The 25,217-nt window shown below is 39.3% G+C and overlaps 1 protein-coding gene across 1 annotated transcript in view; it reads left to right on the top strand.

Annotated features, from left to right (window-relative positions):
* Positions 1-24,363, top strand: part of SLC1A2 (solute carrier family 1 member 2) — a 77,408-nt gene extending 53,045 nt beyond the window's left edge. Inside the window, 8 exon segments of the mRNA XM_066321040.1 lie at positions 2,114-2,273; positions 5,172-5,302; positions 7,672-7,904; positions 10,183-10,377; positions 13,958-14,092; positions 19,568-19,603; positions 19,605-19,797; positions 23,235-24,363. Coding sequence (XP_066177137.1) covers positions 2,114-2,273; positions 5,172-5,302; positions 7,672-7,904; positions 10,183-10,377; positions 13,958-14,092; positions 19,568-19,603; positions 19,605-19,797; positions 23,235-23,309 — 1,158 coding nt within the window. The 3' untranslated portion in view covers positions 23,310-24,363.
* Positions 24,364-25,217: the final 854 nt, after the last annotated feature.

Genomic DNA, 25,217 nt, shown 5'->3' with positions numbered 1-25,217 from the left:
ACTTCACTAGTTATGGATCACCAATTTCACTGATTATTTTAAATTTAGTTTTAAAAAAAGATATTTTGGGCTTTTTATTGGTTGACTTTAGTAGATTCCAAACTAATTTCTGGTGAATACTTCTGCCACAAAGCTACGTTTCATTTGTGAAGTGTGACTAAATGGAACTTTGCTTCTCTTAGCCTTTAATTCCTCTGTAAGTAGTCAGGCTTTACTTTTCTCTCTCTTTAGGAGGAAAATTACCTGCTTTAATGGTGTGAGCATGTATTTTCTGTCCTACATTTTTACAGTCTCTCTCCTGAGACACTCAGAGTTTCCAGGTAGCCTTAGGAGGAAGGAATGTTTTGCAGTAATCTTGCAAAGAGTGGTTCTGAGGGATGTACAGCAGTGGTGCTGAACAGTGTGGGGGGAGGTTTTTTGTGCATTCCATTGCCAGGAGGAGAAACACAATGAGGAGATTCCTGTGCAGCTTTGGAGCTGTTCATTTGCAAACTGGACTGTAGGGCTATCATGAGATTTCAATCTCTCCTGAATTTTAGGATAAGAATGTTTAAATTTATAATGAAAAATGCTGTCTAAGCAAAAAAACCATGGGACCATCTGTAAATTGGCATTTAAACAGTTTTTTAGTCTATGATGGGGTCAGAATCTAAGCTTTATGTCAGGCTCAGCATTTTAGAGACTGTGGCCTTGTGCAAAGGACTGCTAATGACCTTGACTTCCACTGTAGTGGAATTTTGAGCATGAAGAGTCTAATATTTTAAGTTTAATTTCTATTACTCAGTTCTTACATTCTGAATTCCTCACATAAAAAAGTACTGTGTTGACAACATCCTCAGATAAAATTTAACTCTGAAAAAAAGTAGGCATGCAAGAATGTTAGGTGGTTTCAGGACAACTGAAGAGTTTCCTCATGCAAAGCTATGTAGGTCTTCTCTCTATATCCTCCTCTCCAGATTTAGGCAGCAGATTTTAGAAGGAGAGATGTAAGGTATTTTAAAACCATAAGTCTTTAAACCATATGGATCAAATCTGGATCATCATCCATAGTACTACAATGTCCATGTCAACAAGAAAGAGGTGCAAATGTTCTTTGAAAAGCTAATACACAGTTTTTGTTATCTGCTAAGTGTTTCTAGGAGCAAGGGCAGTAGGGAGCAGGTGGAAAAAACATGGCAAGCCAGTCATAACTTCCAACTATTTTGCCTGTCCCTGGACCACGAAGAGGCAGAAAAAGGGTCAAGGTGTGAAGTGGGCGGAAAAGATCCATCTAAAAGCAGCAAATCTTTTTCTACTTCCTCCTCCCTTTTTTCCTAGCTGTAACCTCAAGCTCACTTCTCCTCCTACTGCTCCTTCCCATCTTTTCCTTTACTCTGCCTTTCATGTGCTGGGAGGGCTCAAATGCATTTAGAAGCTGAATTTTTTTCTTTCTTTTTTTTTTTTTTTTTTTTTTTTTTTTTTTTTTTTTTTTTTTTTTTTTGTGGTCAGATTTATATCTGGCAACACTGGTAATTTTTCTGTTATCTATCCCCCACAATCATTTAATTACAGAGCTCAGGGGACTGTGTATATTCCATTTTGAGTTCTTGCAGTCAAGAGCTCAAAAATTGTAAGAGAAGTACTGAAAATGTCCTGAAATGTCCTGATTCAAGTTAACCATCAAACTGGGAAGATTTGAGCTGGACAGACCATCCTGAATAACAGGCCTTACTGCAGTGTTGCTGCCATGACTGATCTTAAATGCACTTGGCTTTTGGTACTAAACAAATGGTATCAGCCTGTATCCCAGACTCTGGGAGGCACCCTTTGTGAAGTGCCTGGCCAAAGGGACTATCTGTAAAATGTTTAACTGTAGCGATAAAAAACATGCATTTGCCATACTTTTTGCACTAGAGTCATGAGGAAGACTGCCAGTACTTTGTAGTACTTGTAACTGTTGAAAATAGAGTTCGTTTTGGAAGAATGGTTAAGAGGCTGTGGAATGCATATGTCCCATCCTTTAAAAATAAGTTCCCTGGATTTCAAGTGAAGACTTTTTATTATTATTCCTTATTTACCCTATGGATGCATTCAGTCCTTTTCCATTCTCATCCTCCCTTTTCATTGCCTTCAGATCCAAACTGTCACCAAGAAAGTGCTAGTGCCACTACCTGTTGAAGAGCCACCTAATGTCACTGATTCTGCTATTGCTATGGTGAATGAGACAGCACCACCTGAAGCCCAAATGGTCATTAAGAAGGGGCTTGAATTCAAGGACGGCATGAATGTCCTGGGTAAGAAAGTTTCCATCTGTCCAAATATATACATCATATTTATGTCACAGCTTTTTGCTGTGGCTGGGTAGTCAGTGTTGTCTGATCTGGTCTTCAGTGCGCATTTAGTCTTCCAGATAATCACCAAGGGTTATCACCTACTTGCTGTCCCTTGGTCTCTGAGATATCACAGAAACTCAGCAGTGAATTGTTCTGGATTGGCAGCTTTGTGGTTATGAATTGGAGGAGTACAGTGGCAGAGCATGTAGGAGGTACCCAAAATATCCTTTCATCCTGGAAGAAGCTGACCTAGGCTAATACTAATGTGTACTGGCAAAACAGTATGTGGGAGGGCTCCAAGAGCCAGTGCTTCACACACCTCCTGATGGATCTGAGCTAGGTTGTTTCCAGTAGGTGTCTCGGGTGTGCTGAACTAATTTGGCTTGAGCAGAGCCTGAAGTGAGAAGTGGAGTGTGAACCACACCACCCAAGAAAAATCCCAGAAAGGCTTGACACATTTTGAGTCACAACTCCCTCTCCTTTTATCTTGGCTGCTGACCTTTACCAGCTGCAAATGCATCATGCCATCTGTCAAGCCAACAAGTGGAGGTGGTAGGAAAACTTTCCCTATCTCCCACCCTTTCCTGAAGCAACTGGGATGGGGGCACATGAGAAACAAACAGCTTCCACGCCACTTCTATTTTCTCTTCTGTGTCTAGAGTCCCTGTTTTTGTCAGCCCAGAGAGGAGTACTCCTCCTTCAAATCCTTCCTTTCTGCATGTGGGTGAAGTCAGTCACAGATTAGCTCTCAATTCGCAGCCTCACACCGACACTCAAGATGCTCTGAGGCTGACACCTCGCTGTCTATAGCGTTGTCCTCAAAGTGGGACAGTATGTTTGGGGTACCTAATCCCCTGCTTTCTCTCACCACTGGGCCATAACCTTTGAAGGGCCAAATGGCCTCTTACAGCTGGTGAACAGCTCTTGCTGGCACAGTGGCTGCTGTGTCCTGCAGACCTTCCTGAGCTGTTGGTGAGCTGGTTGGCTGCTTTGCTTAGATATAGGGGAGAAGATAGCATCTATAAGCTGCTCTTGTTTTCTGTGAAGCAGCCTGCTCTGCTAGAGCTCTGTATCCTGCCTGCCTTCATGGCTCCTTTTCTTTCAGCATCTGTGGGCAGAGGAGCCACTTTCAAAGCTGCAAGTTGCTTTTTTGCACCAGGCATTTTGCAGCAGCTTGTTGCCAATGCCAAAACCCTCACCTGTTTTTTTTTTCTCTCCCAGACTTACTGCTTATGCATTAAAATGAAACAGTTGTTCTGACATGAGAGATGCATTACATTTACTGTTGGGCTTGTTTTGTGCAGACTCTGTCACAGAAAAGAAAAAATCCAGAAGGCTGAATTACAGTTTCTACAAAAAAAGAAAGACACAGTTTAGCTCAGGGATTTGCTGTGGTGTTTGACCATGACTCTCAAATGTTCTTGAGTTTTTTGGGTTGGTTTTGATGTGGGTTTGATTTTGATTGAAGAAATGAAAATGTTGTGGGAATTGCCATCCAGTTTGGATAAGCTGTACACAGCCAGGCAAATTCCTGCAAATAGGAACCAATCTGACTCTCATGACTAACGTAACAGCTCATTTGGATTAATGAACAAAACTACCTATTAACAGTTCTAATGCAGATTCTGAATGTCCAGGAAGGAACTTGGTCTTTGAAAAGCTTTTCATCATTTCTCTATGCTCTGCAGCACACAAACATATGCTTCACTTCCCTATTCAACTGACTCAACAAAGATAGCTTGGTTCTAAAGAATGACTTTGTATCCAGGAAATTGGATTAAAAAAAGAAGAAAAAAAAATCTTGTTGCTAAACCCAGTGTGAGGTTATGGGACAGCCTGTCTTTTCCCAGGGTATTGGCAGCTCATATTCCCTTATCTTGAATGTGTCCCAATAATTTCTTCCATGGAATTTCCCAGATGAGTTTACACATTTGTTAAATACTGGACTCATGTGATGACTGAAAATTTAGCCTCAAAGAATGACAGAGGATTCAACCATCTCTCAGTCAGTTAATAATCCAACTCTGGACACTGAAAATTTCTGGATGCAGAAGGGTAGCATTGAAGAAACAGCTCCAAAGTAATCCATGATGGATGCATCAGTTGTTTTTGTCAATTGATAGTTCAATGCTACAGATATTCACACCTTGGCATTTCCATTTAGGAACAAAATATTACCCATATTGAATGCTACAATTTTGTATCTACTGATAGCCTTTTCAGTGAGGTTAATCTGCTTATTGGGAGTTCTGTGGTTACGTGCAATACCCACCTTCTTCTCTCACATCTACCTTCTTTATTTAATGGGAATTCTCCTAGCCTACAAAAGTTCTTGGTTTTTTCAACTGTTCTACCAGCAGAGTTACTATGCAGCCCTGTGTTACCTTTCCCATTTGCCAGGGCTCTAAGGTTTTCTAATATTTCTTGAGGTTTCTAACAGCTGAATAGCACTGAGAAGATTCCTGTATCTGTATTTTTTGATGATCTGATCAATAAAGGGAAAAAACCCAAAAAAACAGTAAAACCATGATTGGGCTGTGAAATTGGAATTTAGTAAATCTTTGAAGAATCAAAGATTTTCTTGATTTGATCATGATGGTTAAGGATGAGTATATATTAAAGAGCCCTAAGACATGTGTAATCCCCTATAGTCCTGAAATCCTGAGCAATGTGCTCTAGGATGGCTCTCCTTGAGCAGCAAGGTTGACCCACAGATGACCCACTGTAGTCCCTTCCAAATTTACCTAAACTGTGATTCTGTGCTTCTGGGAAATCTGGATTTGCAGGTAGCATCAAGACATTGACTAGGTGCAAAAACTTCCTAAAAGCCTTTTTTTTTCTTGAAATTTTTCCCAATAGGTTTGATAGGATTCTTTATTGCTTTTGGCATTGCTATGGGGAAAATGGGAGAACAGGCCAAGATGATGGTGGATTTCTTCAACATCCTGAATGAGATTGTAATGAAGTTAGTAACCATGATCATGTGGTAAGTTTGTAGTTCTAACTCACGGAACAAAAAAGTCATTTTTAAAAAGCCCTTATAAAACCTTAATATAGTGATGCCAGTTTGTTAGCAAACAGTATATTTAAATAGTTGGCTTTTTAAAGCCTTCCCAGGTATATTAGAACCACAGCAGCATTATTTCTATGTGGTGAGGATTATTTAGGATCCATTTTGAAACATTTCTGAAGCGAATCTGTTCTTTGTGTGCTGAAATACAACACGTGCATGTACCAGCAAAGGCCTTCAAATGCTACATTGACTGTGGAAGTTCATTATATAGGAGAGCACCTAAACAAGCAAGAATGGCCCACATAAGAACATCCCAATCTTCCTGGGACATTAGCATAAGCCCAGGGTATTACCTAAGAGGTATAATTACAAAAAAGGCCTGTAGACACCCCTTATTCATTGCCTTCTTTGGTAAAAATACTTTATCATCAAATAAAATTCCATTAGTTTTCAGTGATGTGTAATCCTTTCACTTAAAATTTTTGCAGAATGTGTCATACAACCTTGCTGCTATGGGGTCACTGGAAGATACCTGACCTGTGTCCTTAAAGGAAGTGACTTTCCCTAATTAAGTCTGAGCCCTTATTTACACTTCTGAGAGAGGACTCTATTTTTTTATTTTTTTTTAAAGTGTTTCTTCTGAGTGCTTCCCCAGAGCTTTGTATGTCAAGCATGGTCATCTCACATAAAGCCAGTTTTCCAGAACATACAAATGCATTGTTGTGTTTGGCATTGAACTACTGCGTTCCCTAGGTCTTTGAGAGCAGAAACAGTCACTCCAATGTAACACATGTATCCTGGCTGGGATTCCCTGGTGTCCCTGGGAGAGATTTCTTGCATTACAAGACTGCCCTGTTATCTAGAGGTCGATGAACACAATGTAGAGGAAAGGGAACAGGGTGCCTGAAGCAGCAGTCATCAGCACCATAAGTGTTTCAGAGGGACAGTGTTAGACAAGAGTGATGCAGACAGTAACAGCAGTGTGGAAATGTGCAGAATAACAGAAAGAACTTCAAGCAATGACCTTGCATTCCTGCTATGCTTCTGCTTTTCTGGAGATTATCTTGCTGCATAAAACCAAAGTTGTTTTTATTCACAAAGCTTTCAATATTTACTCAATCTCCACTTGATAGAGAGGTAGTGAATATACTCCCATAACCCCCCAGGAGCTACAATTTACTCTTACTTAACACCATTTGGTAGAGCCAAGACATAATACCCTGCCTACAATATAAACGTTCTCTAGTAGTCAGTGTTGCAACAGCAGGAAATCTTTCAAGTTTCAAGAAATTCACTGTAAATATTTCTTTTTATTGATGTGCTTTTTATTTCTCTTCTCATGAAAAAAGGAAATTGATGTTGGGAATTCCTTTTGTTCATTTCTGTTTAGAATTTTTAAAGATTTGTTGAGGCCAGAAGCAAGAGGGTTTTAGTGTGTTTATAAAGAAAAATGCTGTTCCTTGTGCTGAGTTGTATTTTGTTTGGTTTATGATTTCTCAGAACAGACATCCGTAACTCCCATGGCACCTACAGACTCTCAGGAGCATGGCATTGCTACAAGAAGCTAAAACAAAACAGACATCTGGCTCTGACACCATGTAGCTCTCTATAAGAACTGTATTTTGTCAAGTGCATTGAAACGTGGCATTTTCTGATAACTGGTATAACAGCTGGCCTTGGATTTGAAGTGATTGAAGGCTTTCCAGGCCTTGGGCACATTGCTTGAGAAACCATGAGATTCTAACAAAAACCAGGAAGCGCTTTTATTCTGAAAGTCTTTGTATTGTTTTAATGATTGAGGAAACAAAAACCCTACTGTAGGTGACAAAAGCACATAATTAATGAAGACTCCATAAATTAAAAAGCATTTGTCTGAATTATTGAAAGAACGTAGTGGAAACATTTTCGGCCTTTAAGATATAAACAGTTCATTTCAACAAATAGTTTGACTGAAATAAATAATGCAACCTCCTGAAACCAGATAAACAATGGGTTGTAAAAGTTATGTTTTAAAAAAAATCTACACCATTCTTTATAATGATACAGACCTGTGTAACATTATCATGTTCTCGTACAATGTTATTTCAGGATTGAAAACTATTCAGGAAAGGCATATTCCGTTTGATAGGATGGAAAATGAAGTAGTTGGGGAATTTGCTGGAGATGGCCATTACTTCTAAAGAAGATGTGAAAACTATCCCTTGAATTTCCATCAATTCTTGACGTGTACCTCAGTGTTGAGCCTGAGTGCTCCCTTCTCTTCTCCAGTCTGTATTTTGTTCAGCACAAGTTTTTATGACTGCACTGCCAAGATGAGTTCTGTCTATGCTTGTTTTCTTTCTCCAGGTATTCCCCATTGGGTATGCTTGCCTCATCTGCGGAAAAATCATTGCAATCAAGGACTTAGAAGTAGTTGCTAGACAACTTGGCATGTACATGGTCACTGTGATTGTGGGTCTTGTCATCCATGGAGGGATCTTCCTGCCTCTGCTCTACTTTGTGATAACAAGGAAAAGCCCATTTTCATTCCTTGCTGGGATTTTCCAGGCATGGATCACAGCACTAGGCACAGCTTCCAGGTACACCTGAGAAATACCAGTGTGTTTTAGTTTCTAGCAGATTATTACCTGCTGTTTTCACATGGCACATCTGCTGTTCTAACCTTCACTGCAAAATCATTTTATGCTAATGAGTGAAAACTATTTTTAATATAGCTGTGTTTTAATAAATCAATATACCACTTGCCTTCAGGATTCTCTAGAGAAGCTGTACAGCCACCTGCAGGCATCTGAGACACCTACTTTTTTGCCATATGCCTAATCCCTGGTGCAAATTGTGTTAATTCTGTGCTTGTTTCCTCAACTAGGAAAAAGTGATAATTCTATTTATTTTTAAAGCATGGTAAGACCAGTCTCATTTTGTTTAAGAAAGAAAAAACAAATATTGTTAGGTTTCACAACAGAAAGGAAAGAAACTCTCAGTTTGTATTTTAATCAGTTTTGGCAAAATAATTGGACTTCAGTGAAAAGCTGAGCATTTTAGAGTTGTTGATGCACAGAACAGACTCAGAAAAGTCTGTAAGTAACACAGCTCTCAGCAATAAATTTAAAAAAATCAAAAATCGGTGTTTTGCATTGGGGTAGTCAGTAGATCTTGAGCTGAAAATGTTTTTCAGTTAAATACCTATTTTAAAGTGTTTTCCTTCAATAAATGTTTTATTTCTGAAGAAAATTTAGTCTTCCATTTTAATTAAAAAGGGGAAAACAAAAAACCCTAGTTCAAAATGGACCACCAGAAAACTGAGCATTCTTGATTTGACGAATGCCTTGAAAGAACTGTGATCCATCTGTCTCTTTGGGTCAACCCAAAGCACTCTGCTGAACAGCTTCTCCTTTGATGAACAAGTTTCTGGGGGACCTCAGTGATATGTATAAATATTTAATGGGACATGCTGAGAAGATGAAGTGATGCCCATTTTCAGTGGTGCCCAGTGTCTGGAAGAGAGGGAGTGTGCACAAGCTGAAACACAGGAAGTACATCTGAACACAAGAAAACTCTTTTTGCTGTGATTTACTGTGACAATGCATGAATGCTGACACAAGATACCCAGAGGAGTTGTGGAGTCTCCATCTCTGGAGATCCATTAAGCTGTCTGGGCACAGTCCTGGGAAACGTGGGAAACCTGCCCTAGCTGCTCATGTCTTGACAAGGTGGTCAGGGTGGAGTGTATCCAGAGATACACTCCAACCTCAGTAATTCTGTGGTCCTGTGATAAAAAATGTTGGATTATAGGAGATCTGGTCTGGCCAAGAGTTTTCATAAATTACAATTTACTAATGGCTTTTGTTCACTGAAGTGTTTGAGTTTCCACTTCAGCAGTATTTTTGGATGGCGGTGTTTTAAATTGAGCAAGTGAATGTAATGACCTGAAATGTTCCCACAAAAGCAAGGCACTGTGTGTCTTTGCAAAGAGCTGTTTTTTCCAGCCATCTTTTGCATCTTTTCCTATCCTCCTACTGTGTTTCACATCCTTTCTTCCTGTCCTCCAGTGTCAGGGAACAGCATGGGTTGTATTTTTTTGCCTGGCTTTTTCAGTTCTTAATGCCAAACCAATCTCTCCATTTAGAGTAAATTCATAATCAAAGAAATTTAAAATTTGTCCCTACACTCAGAGGGCTGTGTATTGCGCTCAGAGGTCTGTGTAGAAGTGCTGCGATTCAGCTCTTAAAATTGTTAAAAAAGCCTCTGCACAAATTAAGGGGCAAACAAGACCATATGCCAAAGTCAGTAATATGGATTTTATTAAATGGTAAATAGGAGAGAGAGATAGAAGGCAAGGAAGAGAGAGAAAAGAAAAGGGATGGGGAGACAGAAACAGAGTGACAGGTTAAAGAAAGTATCACCACTCTGTGGATCCCACCAGCATCTAATTGACACTGTCCATCAAGTCCTTGTGGTGGTGAAGGTCCCCCAAAATCATAGAATACGATGGATTACTATAAGTTCAGCCAGGTGGGAATGCCCTGCTACTTCCCCCAGGGAGGGAGCAGTTTGACAGTCTCTTGCAGCAGACTCTAGATCTGTTGTATCATGTGCAGTGGGTCTGAAAAATTCATCTAGGCACTCTCAAGCTCTCATTCTGCATCAAGTCACATTCATGTCTTGGCCTCAGTCCCACTTCCAGCTAAATGTAAGCCTAATTTAAAAATTGTCTAAAAAAGGCTTAAATCACAGCAGAAAGTGGAAGTAAAAAATGTAAACAATGGTATTAGAATTTCTGACTTTTGCTCCCTTATGTGTATGTGGTATATTGATTTTAATTATGTCTTCTTTATGTTATTTGCTTTCTCTCCCTAGTGCTGGAACATTGCCAGTCACATTCCGGTGTCTTGAAGAAAATCTTGGCATTGATAAGCGTGTAACAAGGTTTGTTCTTCCTGTTGGAGCAACTATTAACATGGATGGAACTGCCCTTTATGAAGCTGTGGCTGCCATCTTCATAGCACAGATGAATGGAATTGACCTGGATGGAGGCCAGATAGTTACTGTGAGGTCAGTTCAAAAGAGTCCTTTGTTTCTACGGACTGTAAAATGTGAATGCTTTGGGTTGGATGTCTTCTCAGTAGCTGAGTTGTCTCAATTGGATTCAGTATGAAATCCATGGATTTCTAATAATGATATACAAATGAATTTTTATATATAGGTCCAGATTCTCTGGTGACGTGTTTTATATCATTTGCAACCTTAGTGCATGCTGGTGGTGTTTTATACTTCTGCAGTTGACAATTGTCATGGTTTAACCCTGGGCAGACACCAAACACCACACAGCCATTCGCTCACTCCCTCACCAGCAGGGTCAGGGAGACAATCACAAGGGTAAAAGGAAACTCATGGGCTGAGGTAGCAGTAGGTCAACAGGGAAAGCAGAAACAGTGCACAGAGCAAAGCAAACCAAGGAGTTAATTCTCTGCCTCCCACGGGAGGGCAGGTGCTCAGCCATCCCCAGGAGAGCAGGGCCCCATCAGGTTTAACAGATTATTGGGAAGAAAACTGGCATCACTCCAAACTCCCCATTTCTCCTTCTTCCTCCCACTTTATGCACTGATGACATATCATGTGGTGTGGAATATCGCTTTGGTCAGTTGGGGTCACCTGTCCTGGCTGTGTCTCCTCCCAGCCTCCCATGCACCTCCAGCCTCCATCCCAGCATGGAAAGCAGAAAAGCATTGGCTCTGTGTGAGCCCTGCTCAGCAATAACTAAAACATCTCTGTATTACCAACTTTGTGTCCCGCACAAATCCAAAACACAGCCCCATACCAGTCACTGTGAAGGAAATTAACTCTGCTCCAGCCAAACCAGCACACAATGTCAATTGTAATATAAAGCATTATCTGTCTAATGAAATGCCTTTTTTTTTTTTTTTTTTTTTTAGTTTAGGAGTATGCTACAGTTCATATATGGGCCATTAGCTTCCTAGAATATATTTGTTTATATACTCTGGAAGAAAAAAGTAAACCTAAAAAATCTTTCTATGTGTTTATATTTGCCTGTATTTTTCCATGGCTTCGGTGAACAGGAAAAAATAATGAACAGAGAATAGACCTCCTGAGGGTGAGATTGTCTGTGGCATGGTCTGGATCCTCCCAGACCTTTTATCTCTAACCCAGCAAATACTAACTGTAGTCTTTTCATATCAAACTGTCTTATCCAGAAGAAAGCTGACCATCTGTAAGGAAAAAAGAATTATCCATTAAAAAAGGATAAGAGTGATTGAAGACTGTTTACTGTAAGGGAGTTTTAACTTGATGAAGACAGCAGGTCTAATATTTTGAATAGTTAAAATGGAAACCACAAGTGACGTCTACCAAGTTTGTCTTCTTCCTGTCGTTTTCACCCACACAGTTTTCTTTTATTAAACCTTTTTAACACTAAAGAAATTCCTGCAAAGGATGTCTAATTCTATGTTTCTTGCCCAGCTATACTAGTCCTACATTTTCCATTCCTTTATTTCCTGCCCTGACTCCTGAAATAGTAAAGCCAAGTTTGTAAAAGGTTTTCAGGGCTGCTTCTAATGAAGGCAGATGCTAGACCTGCATGATCCATATTTGTTCCTAAAACTGAAAACAATCATTTCAGAGATGCCACATATTAAACTAAATTGAGACCAGGGAAATTCAAATCAGGAATCTGCTGTTGTCTAGGAGATTTGGTAGGCATTAACCCCAGTTACTCATCTTCTCTTCCTCTGAGGGATTGACCAATTGCCTCTTCTTGATCTCACCATTTCAAGGCTGCTGTATCCAGCTTTGTGATTGACATTTACAAAGCAAGGAGCAACTTGGTCGATTTGTAAAACCACTGGTTTTCCTCTTCATGCATTTTTGCAACAGCAATATGACAAGAACTATCTCTTGAGGTGATAATACAAATGAAGGAAAGGTTATTAGGTTTTGTCTGATATATGCGCTTTGTGATACCAAGAATATTCAAATGATTCAGACATAACCTCATAAAGTCTTAGTTAGCCTTTTACCAGCCTTAGTTTCTTCATACTGGTCGTTTAATTCCTCTGGTTTTCTGTGTTCTTTGGGAAAGGGTGATTTGGTAGCTATGACAGGTTCTGTTTAGTTCTGAGCATTCCCCTCCAGGTCTCCCAAAGCTCTGCTGTGGGAAGGTGGGCAGGAGCATTTCCTCACAGAGCTTGAAGGAGTCCCTTATCAGTTTAGGCTGGAAGTGCCTGAGGATCTGGCATCCCATGCAAAGCCTGAGAGCAGAGCAGAGCATCCTGCCTGCACACCTGCTGGACCTATCTGAGTGTTTAGTAAACCAGGCTGCACTCTAACCCAGACACCTGACAAACACTCTGCAGCCTGGATCAGACCCAGCCGGACACATCTGGCAGCTCTAAATTGGGCCTAACATCCTCTAATGGGCAAGTATTTCCTGTAGAGTCTGTTCTCTCCTACTTCTGTATTGGAAGCACTTTCAGATTTGTTGGGTATGAGGGGTGGGGTGAGCCCCCGCACCCTCCAAGAAACACGGAGAAAATGGCACCCATTGTGGCACAGTCACTTCATTGCTTTTATGTGCTAAGGCTCCACCCACAGCCCAGTTTCCTGGGCATTTTTACCTGGGCAGCCCAATTGTGGAACTTTCCTCTGCTCTGGCTGGCTGCCAGATGAAGTCCCCCCAGAGACAGTGCCTTCCTCCGTTTTCTGCCTCCCTAAAACCTGGCATGTGTTAGGGCTTTCAGCATGCATACAGCCACTATAGTAGTTTTCCACCTCATGTATAGCATATGTGAGGCATAAAAAATAATCAAATTGGTCCCCTCTCACCTGCTTCTTTTTTTTACCCTCCTCCTCTCCCTCTCTGTTTCTCCCTCTCCTCCTTCTCTTCCCTGTTTTCTCCCTTGACTTCCTCTCTGACAAATTTATTTTCCATTCTTTATAGGGCTGCCCAATGATGTTGATGTTGTTATGGTCTGTATGTATTTCTACAAACATTTGAAGCTCAGACGTTCACTCTACTGATCTTCATCAAAATGTTAGAGGCAAAACAGACATAGTTTGGATTTATGAAACAGTCAGATCGATCTTGTTTTTCATCTAGGGTGAATTGTATCCAGGCTTGGTACACTTCTAGCTTGTATTTTGGGAGTTTTGGATACCAGACTTTTATTCTTCGTTTAATAATAACTGTTTTCTCTCAGCCTTTACCTCACCATTCAGTCTTCAGGTAACATAAATAAACAGAAATAAATCACCCTGAAAATTCAACCTGTAGTCACTAAACTTTGACATATCTGGATGGTCAAAACTCAGGATTCAAAACCCTGGATGAGTTTGTCAAGTTTAGAAAACACCACAACACATATTTGAATGTCACCACTAGCTTACAGACAACCCTGTTCCAACTTTTGGAACAAAACCCATAGATCTGGCCTCCCCTAATAAATATTACTAGAGAAACACAAGAGTGAAAAATATGACCTGAGCTGACCTTGATTTATCATATAGTTGTTTTATGGGAAGAACACACTAAAAACATTACCTTCCTAATGGTCACATGAGTATGCAAGTAAAGTGTGTGTTCTCTTCCTGCTACTCCCAATTGATTTTTGTTTTGCAGTTTGACAGCCACCCTTGCAAGTGTTGGAGCTGCCAGCATTCCCAGCGCAGGACTTGTCACTATGCTGCTGATCCTGACTGCAGTGGGTCTCCCTACCCAGGACATCAGTTTGCTTGTTGCTGTTGACTGGCTTTTGTAAGTTGTGCCGACTCCACTGCTCGGTGCTGAATAGGCAGTGAAGTAATGTTTGTCCACAGTGCTTTCCAGCCATTGGTATTAAAGAACTGTAAGTCTCTCCTCTAGAGATAAATCAAATGAGGAAATGGGCTGGTATCCTCTACAGATAAATCAAAGGAGGAAATGCAACCAGCCATGTAGAAATGGAAAATTCAGTGAAGTAGGAGATACTGAAAGCAGCTTCTCAGCTGTTACAAACTGTTACAGAGCTACTGAAGTCAGTTTCCATGCGCCAAGGGTCTTCCTGGCACACTTGTGAGCTCACACTTTTGTATTATCTTCTTCCTAATGATGCCTTTTGATGACTCAAGAGCAGTTTTCTAATCTTTGCTTTCATATTTCCATTTATTATAGTTCTGGTCTAAAACAAAGGATGAATACTGAAAATGCAAGCTCCATCAAAATGTTGCCAGCAAGTTTGATTTGGGCATTTGTAGTATGAATTTTTTTATACATGTTGGGGGGGAAAGTGGTTTCTTTTCATATATAAGAAAGTAAAATACCTTTAAAAAGAGTCTGTTCCAGGGCAGGACAAAGACCAAAGACAAGTAAGAATGAAAACTGAAATAAAGAAGGTAATTCCCTGGTTTCATTTTACTGACAGATCACTCAAACTAGAAAGAATGGCTTTCATATCCAAGAACTTATGATCAAAGTCCTCTAGTGCCACTGCAAGATGTCCAGCAAAACCAACCCACATATTGTTTTCTGAGGCTACTGGTATTCAACACTTGAATACAGAAGCCGTAAATACAGACAGAGGGTGTGCCAGGCCACATAATTTCCTTGCTGTCATTTGACAGCTGGAATATCCTTCTGTCATTTGTGCAGAGCTGAAAGAGACTCAGTAGCCCTTAAGTTGTACTGGCCTCTAGAGACATTTTCACATTGTCCTGTATTGCTGCAGCACAGTATATTCTGGTATATTCTGGTCAACAGCCAGCTCTCCCCTAATATCCTTTTAAGTACTAAAGATATTTGGTTTTGTTGTTCCAGCTGTGGTGCCCAGAAAGGGAGACATAAATATAACTGTACTATTTGTGTTTTCTCCTACACACTAGCAGCCTTAGCTGCCTGCTTCTGGTAGCTTTCAGTTCCAGACACAACAACTAAAATTATGCAAGAAGAAATAGCAGAGTTGAGAGTTCTGCAGATAAAATAGAGGTTTAATTTCCTGTCGTTATCTTTTGGCTTACTGAGAAGAATTCAAGAACTTAATCCTCTGACATGTATTTTGGGTCTACTGGCATGGTCTATCTGTCACTAAGAATTTTGAAGGATAACATGCAGTTCTGATTTCTGCTTCAGGGAAGAAAGAGGAATTTACAGCTCGAGTAGGCAAAGGGAAAACTCGACTTATATGATTTATATATAACTGAATTTCATGATGTCATGATGCAGAATGGTGAAATGAGAAGGTGCAGCAGGCATAGGGAAAAATGTGATATGCAGTGGGTTTATTATATATGATGTCATAGTTGAAAACAGGAAAGTGGTATAGGAATATGCAGCTGGAAGAAGGAGGAAAAATTATATAAAAATATATTTTTAATATCTTTTTTCTTGGCTCTCCAAGTAAGGCAAATAGGTAGGTTTCTGCAGCTGGTAGGAGGATGTTCAAAATGAGCCTGTGGTTTGTTTGGGTTTTTTAGGGAAATGTATTTTTAAAATATTCCTGTGGACTGAGAAGCTCTGCCTACACTAGCAAGCCTCAGAGCTGTAAGTTTATCAGCAGTTGTGATCCACTAGTGGGTGTTGCATTTCAGCAGCATTGTCCCTGCTGGCTAATCCAAACTTGCTTAAGAAATAAAACTTCTATACTGTGAGGCTGAAACCATGATGACTGTAGGAAGAGGAAGGATAGGAATTCTGAAAAAAATACTTCGAGATGTCTTTCCAAATGAATGGAAGGCAAGAGAACTTTCAGCTTCAGCAATTGGGTTTGGATCCTCATGGCCTACTGATCAGCAATGCCAGTGCAGCGTGATTCAGACCTGAAAGGTAAAAGGAAAATAGATAAAGAAGAGGTGAAAAGCTCTGTTTCACGCCACTGGTGCTGCAAAGTCGAGATGCTGTTTGTTGGTGAGAGTGCTGTAGTTACTAATCTATGTTCAACTACTAGTACCTTCATTTTCCTTCTTCCAGTGGCTGTATTGTGGTAGCCATAGTGATCTAATGTACTATGAAAAACGATGCTGCTGATATTGCTATGTTAAGAAAAGGCCCACAGGCCAACTTCTGAGCAAGCTTTTGCACACACAAACCAGACCTAAAGAATATCTGAAATGAAATGTCATATAAACACATTTTCTTTACTTACAAACATTAAATAATGTTACAGCAGTATTTCTAAAAGAATGTAGCACAAAAAGTTAATAAAATATTTAAGACCCAATTCCAGCCACTTTTCTGGAATCCATGAGTAAATGCAACCAGCCATGTAGAAATACGTGGAACAGCCCTTCAATTACATTTCAATTCAGATAAAAAAGGTTTTAAAAATATTCTACTTGATTAATTTTTAATTTTTGATAAAAGCAGATATCAGAACATAGGTGATTTTACAGTATTTCACCATCTGAAATTGTGGCCTTAACAAAACCAGTTCTGCATGATTTGGTCATTGTGCAGCACAAAGATCACTTATGTAAAATCCTTAAACTTGGCACTCTCTCCTTCAAACTGGAGCTGAAAGGTTTCCATCTCAGTTTTTTTCTCAGGCCTCTCCAGTATCTATTGTGTTGTTCACTCTTTCTATCTCCCATCCATACACAGCCAGTGTAAGCTCTTTCAACCGGGCAAGTTTCCCAGGATTTCATAACTCTTACAGTCTCTTACAGCTTAAAACCAAGCACAACACAGCAGTGACATTTATTAGGACAGTAATTATATGCCAACAGATGGAATAAAATGAGCTTATTTTGCTTGAGCCACAAACTGGGTACTCTCCAGATGTGAGCTGACAGGCTTAGCAATATCAGTGGTACCAGATTAGTGGTATATTGCAGCAAAGAGAGAGGAATTAGGGAAAACGAGCTTGGGCAGCTGATCCAGTACTTAAACCTTCATTCAGTAACTCAAAAAGATTGCTTCAGTTCTGACTCTGGGTCTGAATATTCTGATCTGATCTAAGCCGGCTTAGATCTAGATTCAGAATATTCAGACCCAGTTGAAGTCTGGATGTTATGGACAGGGTCGAGGCTGCAACTTTCCTATACTTGTTTTGTTTACATCATCCCACTACCTGGAAATAATTGGTTTGTTGGTTTTAACAAAAGAATAAGTGCAATTTTCTTTATTCTTCAGAGGGTGTTCTTTGCCCCCAGAGAGGTCAGTGGCACTTTGCTGTTGATCCCTGACAGCTGAGACTTTGCCATTTCTGTTGTAGGGACCTTCCTGGTTTCCTTTGGATCATGCAGTGCAGTTTGTAGTGCTGAATCTCTCAGCTAGTAGTACCTGTGCATGAGCTGGAGCATCTCCTCAAATGACCCTTTCAGAATTTGAATTCTGCTTCAATTATATTTATGTATTCTCTCCACCTTGTTTTTGGCATCCTATACTATCCCTCTGTCATCTGGCATCAGTGAATTCTTTCAGAATTTAATACCACTCATGCAAAAAAATTAAGTAGGTGTGTTTTTTGGTAAAGTTGCATTGCGAGATTCAGTGTATTTAATGGTCTTAATTAAAATCACACCAGAAAGTCTTGTTTTCCTATTCTACCACTCTGACCAGTTTAAAATTCTTCACAGGCATTGGATGACAACTGTATAAAGCATTTAATTTTTGTGAAGCAAAACTGGAAGGACATTTTCCTCCTATAGGTTGTTGGCTTCTTTCTCAGGAGAATTACTGTAGAGTTTTTTCCCTTCTGGGTATTCTTTTGAAGCCAAAAAAAGAAAACTAACTGCTTCAGCAAAGATATTACACCACAAAGTCTGTAAATATGTAAGGATGATAATGTTGAGAGAGAGAGGAGAAACTGAGTGGGACTATAATTCCACAGCTGAAAGGCAGATTTACCAATGTGTAGAGCAAAGATGTTAAAATGGGCTCAAAAGTTTATGTGGTCATGAATAAGCATGACTAATGAATGTTTATTAGTTGAGATTTTATATATTTAGATATTTTCTTCTCTGTTCAACAGAAAAAGGAGATTTCACACAAATCTAGTACTAGATATATTAGAAAGATCGTTTTGAAATTAATCACTGTCTTGGGAAATGAGGTCTTACATTCTAGCTTTTGTCACTTGGCAAGTGTTCACACTGCTCAACCTGGCCATTTTGTGTAAACGAATCTTCATGAATATACATCTGAGAATTAATCAGTGTAATCAGTTCTCTGACCTATTTGGCAGAGCTAGACTCAGTTGCTTTCAGTCAGTTTAATGTGCAACCCTTGGTCAGAAGGTTTTTAGGAGTTTATGTTTAGTGCAGATATGAAGAGGCAAATGAGGTTGTAAATGATTTTAACACATGTGCTGCAGCAGGAAAGATAGGAGGACCCGGCTCCCATTTTTGCAGAATTTTGGTTGGGTTTGGGGCAGAATTCTGAAGTCAGGGAAAATCCACAACTATGACTTCTCTGTTGACCGATAGAGCCACACTGAAGACGAGACAGGAGAAAGGTGGCATGGCTGTTTAATGGCATCCTGTCCAGAAAGTGCCAACAAACATATTTCTTTGTAATGATGCATGTTAGCATGCTTCTGTTGGCACTCTCCTAAAACAAGGGGCACTCTTTAGTGAAATGCTGTCACAGGCTCATAATTTTGTAGGCCATGACCTATATTTGAGTTCCTCATATGCCAGGCTCTGGCACACGTAGTGTGAGTGGGCATGCTGCCACACCAACAGATGGCCATCTGTAAAGATAGTGCCAGGAGAGGAGCTTCAATAGCCTAGCATCATGGAGATATATCAGGCATTTTTGTTCCCCATGGTTTGCTTACTAAGAGTAAAGGGAGAGGCCTTTGTTAATTCAAACTAGAAATGAGAGCAGCTCATCAGAACCAAAATCCATTTTTCTGGCTGCAATTAAGTTCAGTGCTCTGATAAATTTAGATTAAACAAAGGGCAGGGTGTGAGCCTGGCATCCTCATATTGAAACCTCCAGCTCCAGAAGCAGGCACTGGGGTCTCTCAGTCAAGCACAGCTCTGCAGTTTGGCTGTGATCTACCATACATTCTTTGCCAAACTTCATGAGAATAAGCAGCTGGGACATGAGAATTTGAACATCCTCCCCTATCTGAATAAGTCCCTTTAGAAAGCAGACTTTTCCCATTTCCCTTGAAAGCTCCCATGTCTCTGTTCAAATGATACCTTAAGTTTCCTGAAACAAATGCAGTAACTGTACCATAAACAGGGCTGCAGTGTCCTACTTTTTCTTCCTCTCATGCCATTCAGCCTCTGTCTTTTCCTTCTTTTGTAGGGACCGGATGAGAACGTCAGTCAATGTAGTGGGGGATTTTTGGTGCTGGCATTGTTTACCACCTTTCCAAGGCAGAACTTGACACCATTGATTCCCATCACAAAGGGCATGAAGACATTGAAATGACCAAGACTCAGTCAATCTATGACGACATGAAAAATCATAGGGAAAACAACTCAAACCAATGTGTTTTTGCAGCTCACAACTCAGTCATGGTAGATGAGTGCAAGGTACCTTTCACATTTATGGATATTGAGACATGTATAGCACTGCATGCTTTATTTTATCTTATTTTTTAACCTGCATGTATTTTTCAAATTGTTCTGCAAATAACAATGTGACAACAAGGTCCATGAACCCCAGACATTTTGAATGTGTTTGAGCAGTTCAAAAGATGGTTTTTTTGCACTCTTCCTAAAACTTGTCATTTGATGGGAAAAAATCATGTACTTTGTTTACATATCAAAAGGCAAGATGCAGCGTATTATGGAATATGCCAAGGCACAGAGAATATGGCATCACCTTCTGTGGACATTTACCTAATTTTCTATGGCAACAGAGAACTTAATTGCCAACCCAAATGAAGGATGGCTGCAACTCAGATGCAGGTGTTGTCACTTGCTGACTGCCTTCATGATATGCTGTTCAGAGGTCGACATGTTGAATGCGCTTTAGCATGAGAATGCTCCTGCACTCACACAGCACGCTTCTGTTTCTCCTCTGTCAGCCTTCCTTCCTGAGGCACCAAGGCGCACTCTCTTCCCTCTGTAACCCTTGCTGTAACTAACATGCAATGTTAATACAATAATGATGTCTTGATCAGAGTGAAGTGAGCTTGAGCAACCTCACCAGTTGAATGCGAAGACAGTTCGGGAGGTTAGTGGTTAAAAGTTCACTCAGAACCCACCACTGGGATGGGGCGGTTTAAAATACAAAGAGAGCTTTTGAAAAGGAGGAGAAAAGAAAATAAAACAAGGTGGAACTTCTAATTTCATAGTACTTTTTTTTTTTTTTTTTTAAATTAATGTTCCGGTCTGATGCTGCTGAACAGTGGGTTTGCCATTCAGCCTACCTTAGCCATTTATCCAAGCAGATTCTCTTCTATCTTCCAGTTGCCACAACTGAGCCAGTATCTAGCTGTGAATGACTGCACTAAGTCCATTAGCAGACTATCATTTATATTGAAAGTATTATCCTATACTGTAATTTTTACTTATATCTAGCCTGGCTGGAAATGTTCTTTAGAATTCTTTTTCTAATGCTTACTTTTGAGAATGCAGGCCAAACCTGAATTTTTCTGGGGAAAAAGTAATGCTGCATTCAGGGACAAAAATCAAACAACATTCATCTTATCTTCAATTTTCCCCTGAATTTTCCAATTTTCCAATTTTCAATAAAATTATGTTTTTAAAAAAATAATATGTTTTTTCTGACATGGCTCTCCCCTTTCTTTTCAGACACTCTTTTTCTATTTAAAAATTTAAAAAATAAGATCTGAAGCGGAAAGAGAATACACGCTTACACAAAATTGAAAATTGTCATTAATTTATATTTCTTTAAAAAGGGAAGGACATGAGATTAAAATGTGAAGAAAAAAAAAGAAACTCTCGGGAAAGAAAGATAGAGAGCATGTGCACACACACTTTTTGGATAACTTCTGGAATTTTTTGAAAACTGTTTTCAAGTTAAATAGCCAATGATGGGTTTAAGATTATGTTTATGGAACTGAATATGATAATTTAATCTCCTCCCAGTTTCTCAGATTTGCAGAGAGATCCAAATCAAGTTAAAAGTAGTAGCCTGTTGATGCAATCAATGCTTGCTGCACTTTCTTTTCTCCTTCAGTTTCTCGTATCATTTCCCTCAGCTGAGGCAAGAGCTTGCCTCAAAACCATGGATTGATTAATGATGTTGTATGTCATCCAAAGCACACCCTTCAATTCAAATTTGGGACCAGTGATTTATGAGCTAGAAATGTTTGTTCTCTTTAATTGTTTTAGGTTTTCTCTGCTGACAGTCTCAGTTTGCACTTTTAAACTCGTGAAAAGGGCCAGGCTTTACCGGATTGAGCACAAGACTGACTTGGAGCAGGTCACTTCTCGTCTGTCTGCAAGCTGCCAAAAGGATGTGTTGTTGTGACCTAACTGATGAGCTATGAATATATGCTGGCACTTGCAAAGCATGTGGATCACGTTGAAGTGGTCTACAACTCCCAAGTGTTAGACTTGCAAAGGCAACAGAGAGTAGGATCTGGGGCTTTGAAACAGGCAGCTGTTAAATTTGAAAAGCCATCTCTTCATCCTGTCCAATGCGCTGGGGGTTGAAAAGCTTACTGCAACTCTGGTCAGGATATGGAAAAGCTAATCCACTAGCATTCCCTTTCTCTTTACTTTCTGTAATATATACCATGTATAACACTAGTAGTTTATGATTTTGCATGGTCAATGTACATAATTAACAAGTAGTTTACCTTTGTATGGGGTTAGAGTGGTTGTTATTGCATGATATTTTTGTATTTTTTTTAATATATTTCACATGACTCTGTGTGATTTTCATTTCTGAATAAGCTGTTCATTCCTGTAGTTGCATGTTTTCCCTTTCCAATTATCTAAAAAAAAGCTTGACTTTGTTTCAAAAATCAGTGCATTTTGTCATGTTTCCATGTCCCAATGCTTCCATGCATCCTGTTTATCCAGCATGGGGAATTTCAGCTCTGTCTTTAAGTTTTCATTTGAAGCTGAAGATGTTAACTGACAAGGTAAGTTAGGAAAAAGTAAGCCATCCAATTAGAATTAAATGAAAGATTCTCTCACATTATCAAGATCTACATCACTTTTGTAAAATTAATTTGACATTTTACCTTTTTGATTTTTTAAAGTCATTTGGCTGGAGATATCTTTCTTGAAACTTGGGTTCATTTATACTGCTGTCTGGAATGGAACATATTATCCACTGTTCACTGTGAGTTGGTAGATCTCTATAGGTTTTCTACCATACTTCATACCTAAAAATTCCAGCATCACTCTCTACAGGAAAGAGTGAGGTTTGATCTACATCATGTAGACCAGTTTAGCACTACGGTGAATTTTAAATTGGACTATAGTCAAAACCTTTCACTACATTGTTATAGGAGTATGAAATACTTTCACAGCATGTCTTTTTCTTCCATTTCTTTAAAGGTGATGTAATTGTAGGTGAGTTTGTGGATACACATCTATGATTGTTTTGGCCTTGCATATTTTTCATGTTGTTGCATCAGGTATGCAGCTTTGTTAGAGGAATTCCACTGAAAAAGTATGACTTTCTACATTAAAAAAAAAAAAAAAAAATCTGTTTTTGAAATAATCCAGAGAAATCTACAAGAGATAGAAAGGGGTAGAATCTGACATACTTACTTAAAAAAGAGACAAAAATAAATGGCAGTGAAGGTTAAGAAAATGTGGAACATTTTTCTACTACTGATGTTTTCTAGTCATTATAATAAATAAATGAACAGGAGTCTCACTGTTTGGGAGTGTTGTGAATTCTGAATAAATACATTTTATTTATATAATAAGTAACAGTGTATGTAATTCCTGTAAATATCATAATCTTCCATATACAACTCACTATTTTTCTTGTCAAAGTGCCTTGGCCTTTAAGTCGCTTGTTGGATAATTACTTGCAGGTAACACTGGCAACCAATGGCAAATCTGCAGACTTCAATGTTGTTGAAGAAGAGCCTTGGAAACGTGAAAACTAAGCGAAGAGATTCCTAGCTGCATCTTTAATAAGTCCTGAAGCTATCTTGTGACAGAAGATACCATGATTAAAGAAGATTTCTCCTTTTTTTTTTTTTTCTATTTAACAACTACAGTTTCTGCTTAATTTTGTAACTGAAACTTAGCAAAGATCTCATCAAGTCATTGTAGTGTCTTTGCCAAGCCATGATCCACAGCCATCTGTCTCCCTTGTGTTACTGTTTGGATGATGCACCTGGAGAATGCTCCATGCAGTGCAATGTGCTCTCACCCACTTCCCCTTTCATTCAAGACACAGAGAATGTAAATGCTGCAAAATGGGAAGATCAAAGTGCCAGTACAGTTCAACAGGGACTCAGGGTCACAGATACAAGAGAAACATAACACCACGTAAGCCTTCCAGTGTTTTGGTGACTCTTGTGGCATACCTGATCTGTTTGTCACTGTATGGCTAAAATACCTTTGGAAAACATCCATAAAGATTTCTATTTGTTTTGATAATAGCAAGCACTGTACTCTTGTGCCTAGTTGTACTTTAAACTGAGCTTAAATCTGGGGACAGGATTACTGCATAGAAGTCAATAAATTATCTCAGACATTTTGTTAGATCAGTACAACTAAAACTTAGCATCAAGAGAAGTCCTTAGATTTGTATGTGCATGCCATGTGTTTTTATCAGATGTCGCAGGGCAGGTGCAGCCTTTGTTTTATGCTGGGGCTGTGCTATTTTGTGACCACAATGCACCATACATACAAGGCAGTATAATTACAGGGGTGGTAGTTCCTTCGCTAAATCTATGGCCAATGTGCAAAATACAGAAAACCATGGACTCAGTTGTGCCATTTTTAATCAAAGTAGGTGGTACCTTACTATTCACACTGCTCCACTGATGTCAGAGGGGTTTCTCACATGGATGGGATACTCAAGTAAGGTACTACTAAGGTTGATTATGGATGTCATCACTGGGTACTTGATAATGAGCTGCAAATGAGTTCTGAATCTTACAGAATTTTTGAATGTGTTCATCAGTAGGATTTGCTATGAAGTGAAAGCCATCTTTCAATGTTTCAGAGTGGCTAAATCCTGAATTCATTGCTAAACCAAATTGCATATAAGGTTAAGAGAATTTGTCCAGGGTTAGGACTGAATGAAATGAAACCAGGATTTCAGGATTTAGCCCAGTATGTTGAATTTACTCTGTCTCTTTTGCAGAGTAATAAGTATGTAACTCCCTAATGTCAGGGAAATGTTTATTTGAGCTCATGGCATCTGAATTAATGAGACAGTGTTTGGTCAATATGGTATATCTGACTCAGCCTGTCAGAAGAAATTGCAGTGAGAATAAACACCTTGTGAAATTTTTTTAAAGGTGCTTGTTAATACTCAGCAATTTCAAGATACTGATGAATACCATTATATCGTTAGCAATGTTCCATAGCAAAGCTGAGCCACATGACCTTGGAAGGTTCTACTCACAGAACAAGCTTTGTGCGATTTTGGGGGGAACTCTCAGAAGTTTTCAGAATGAATCAGAACATGAGCATATGGTGAACTTAAAAACGGCAAGAAACAGGCCATTCAGTGTCTGTGCTCAGACCTGTCATGGGTTTAAAGGAGAATAATGTGTTTAACTGTAGAGTGCTATTTGGCTCTGTAGAAGCTATTAAAGTAGAAATATAATCTGCTTTTGTTCATCTGCATTCATATAAATATCTCTGAAACTGCACATGGGCCTAAGCCAGCCAAGGCTACTTGCATGATTAATGATGTGCAAGATTAAGTCCATTGTTAGAGTATCCCTCATTTAAGCATTTATCATGGAGTACTTTTCTTACCACTGTATTTTTGTCATCACTTGAATGCCATGGCCAAGAAAATCCTAAGCAAAATGGCCTATATGATTTAACCG

The sequence above is a fragment of the Sylvia atricapilla genome, chromosome 6 (assembly GCF_009819655.1).
Source record: "Sylvia atricapilla isolate bSylAtr1 chromosome 6, bSylAtr1.pri, whole genome shotgun sequence".
NCBI lineage: Eukaryota > Metazoa > Chordata > Aves > Passeriformes > Sylviidae > Sylvia > Sylvia atricapilla.
This window is presented reverse-complemented; position numbering and strand designations above follow the sequence as displayed.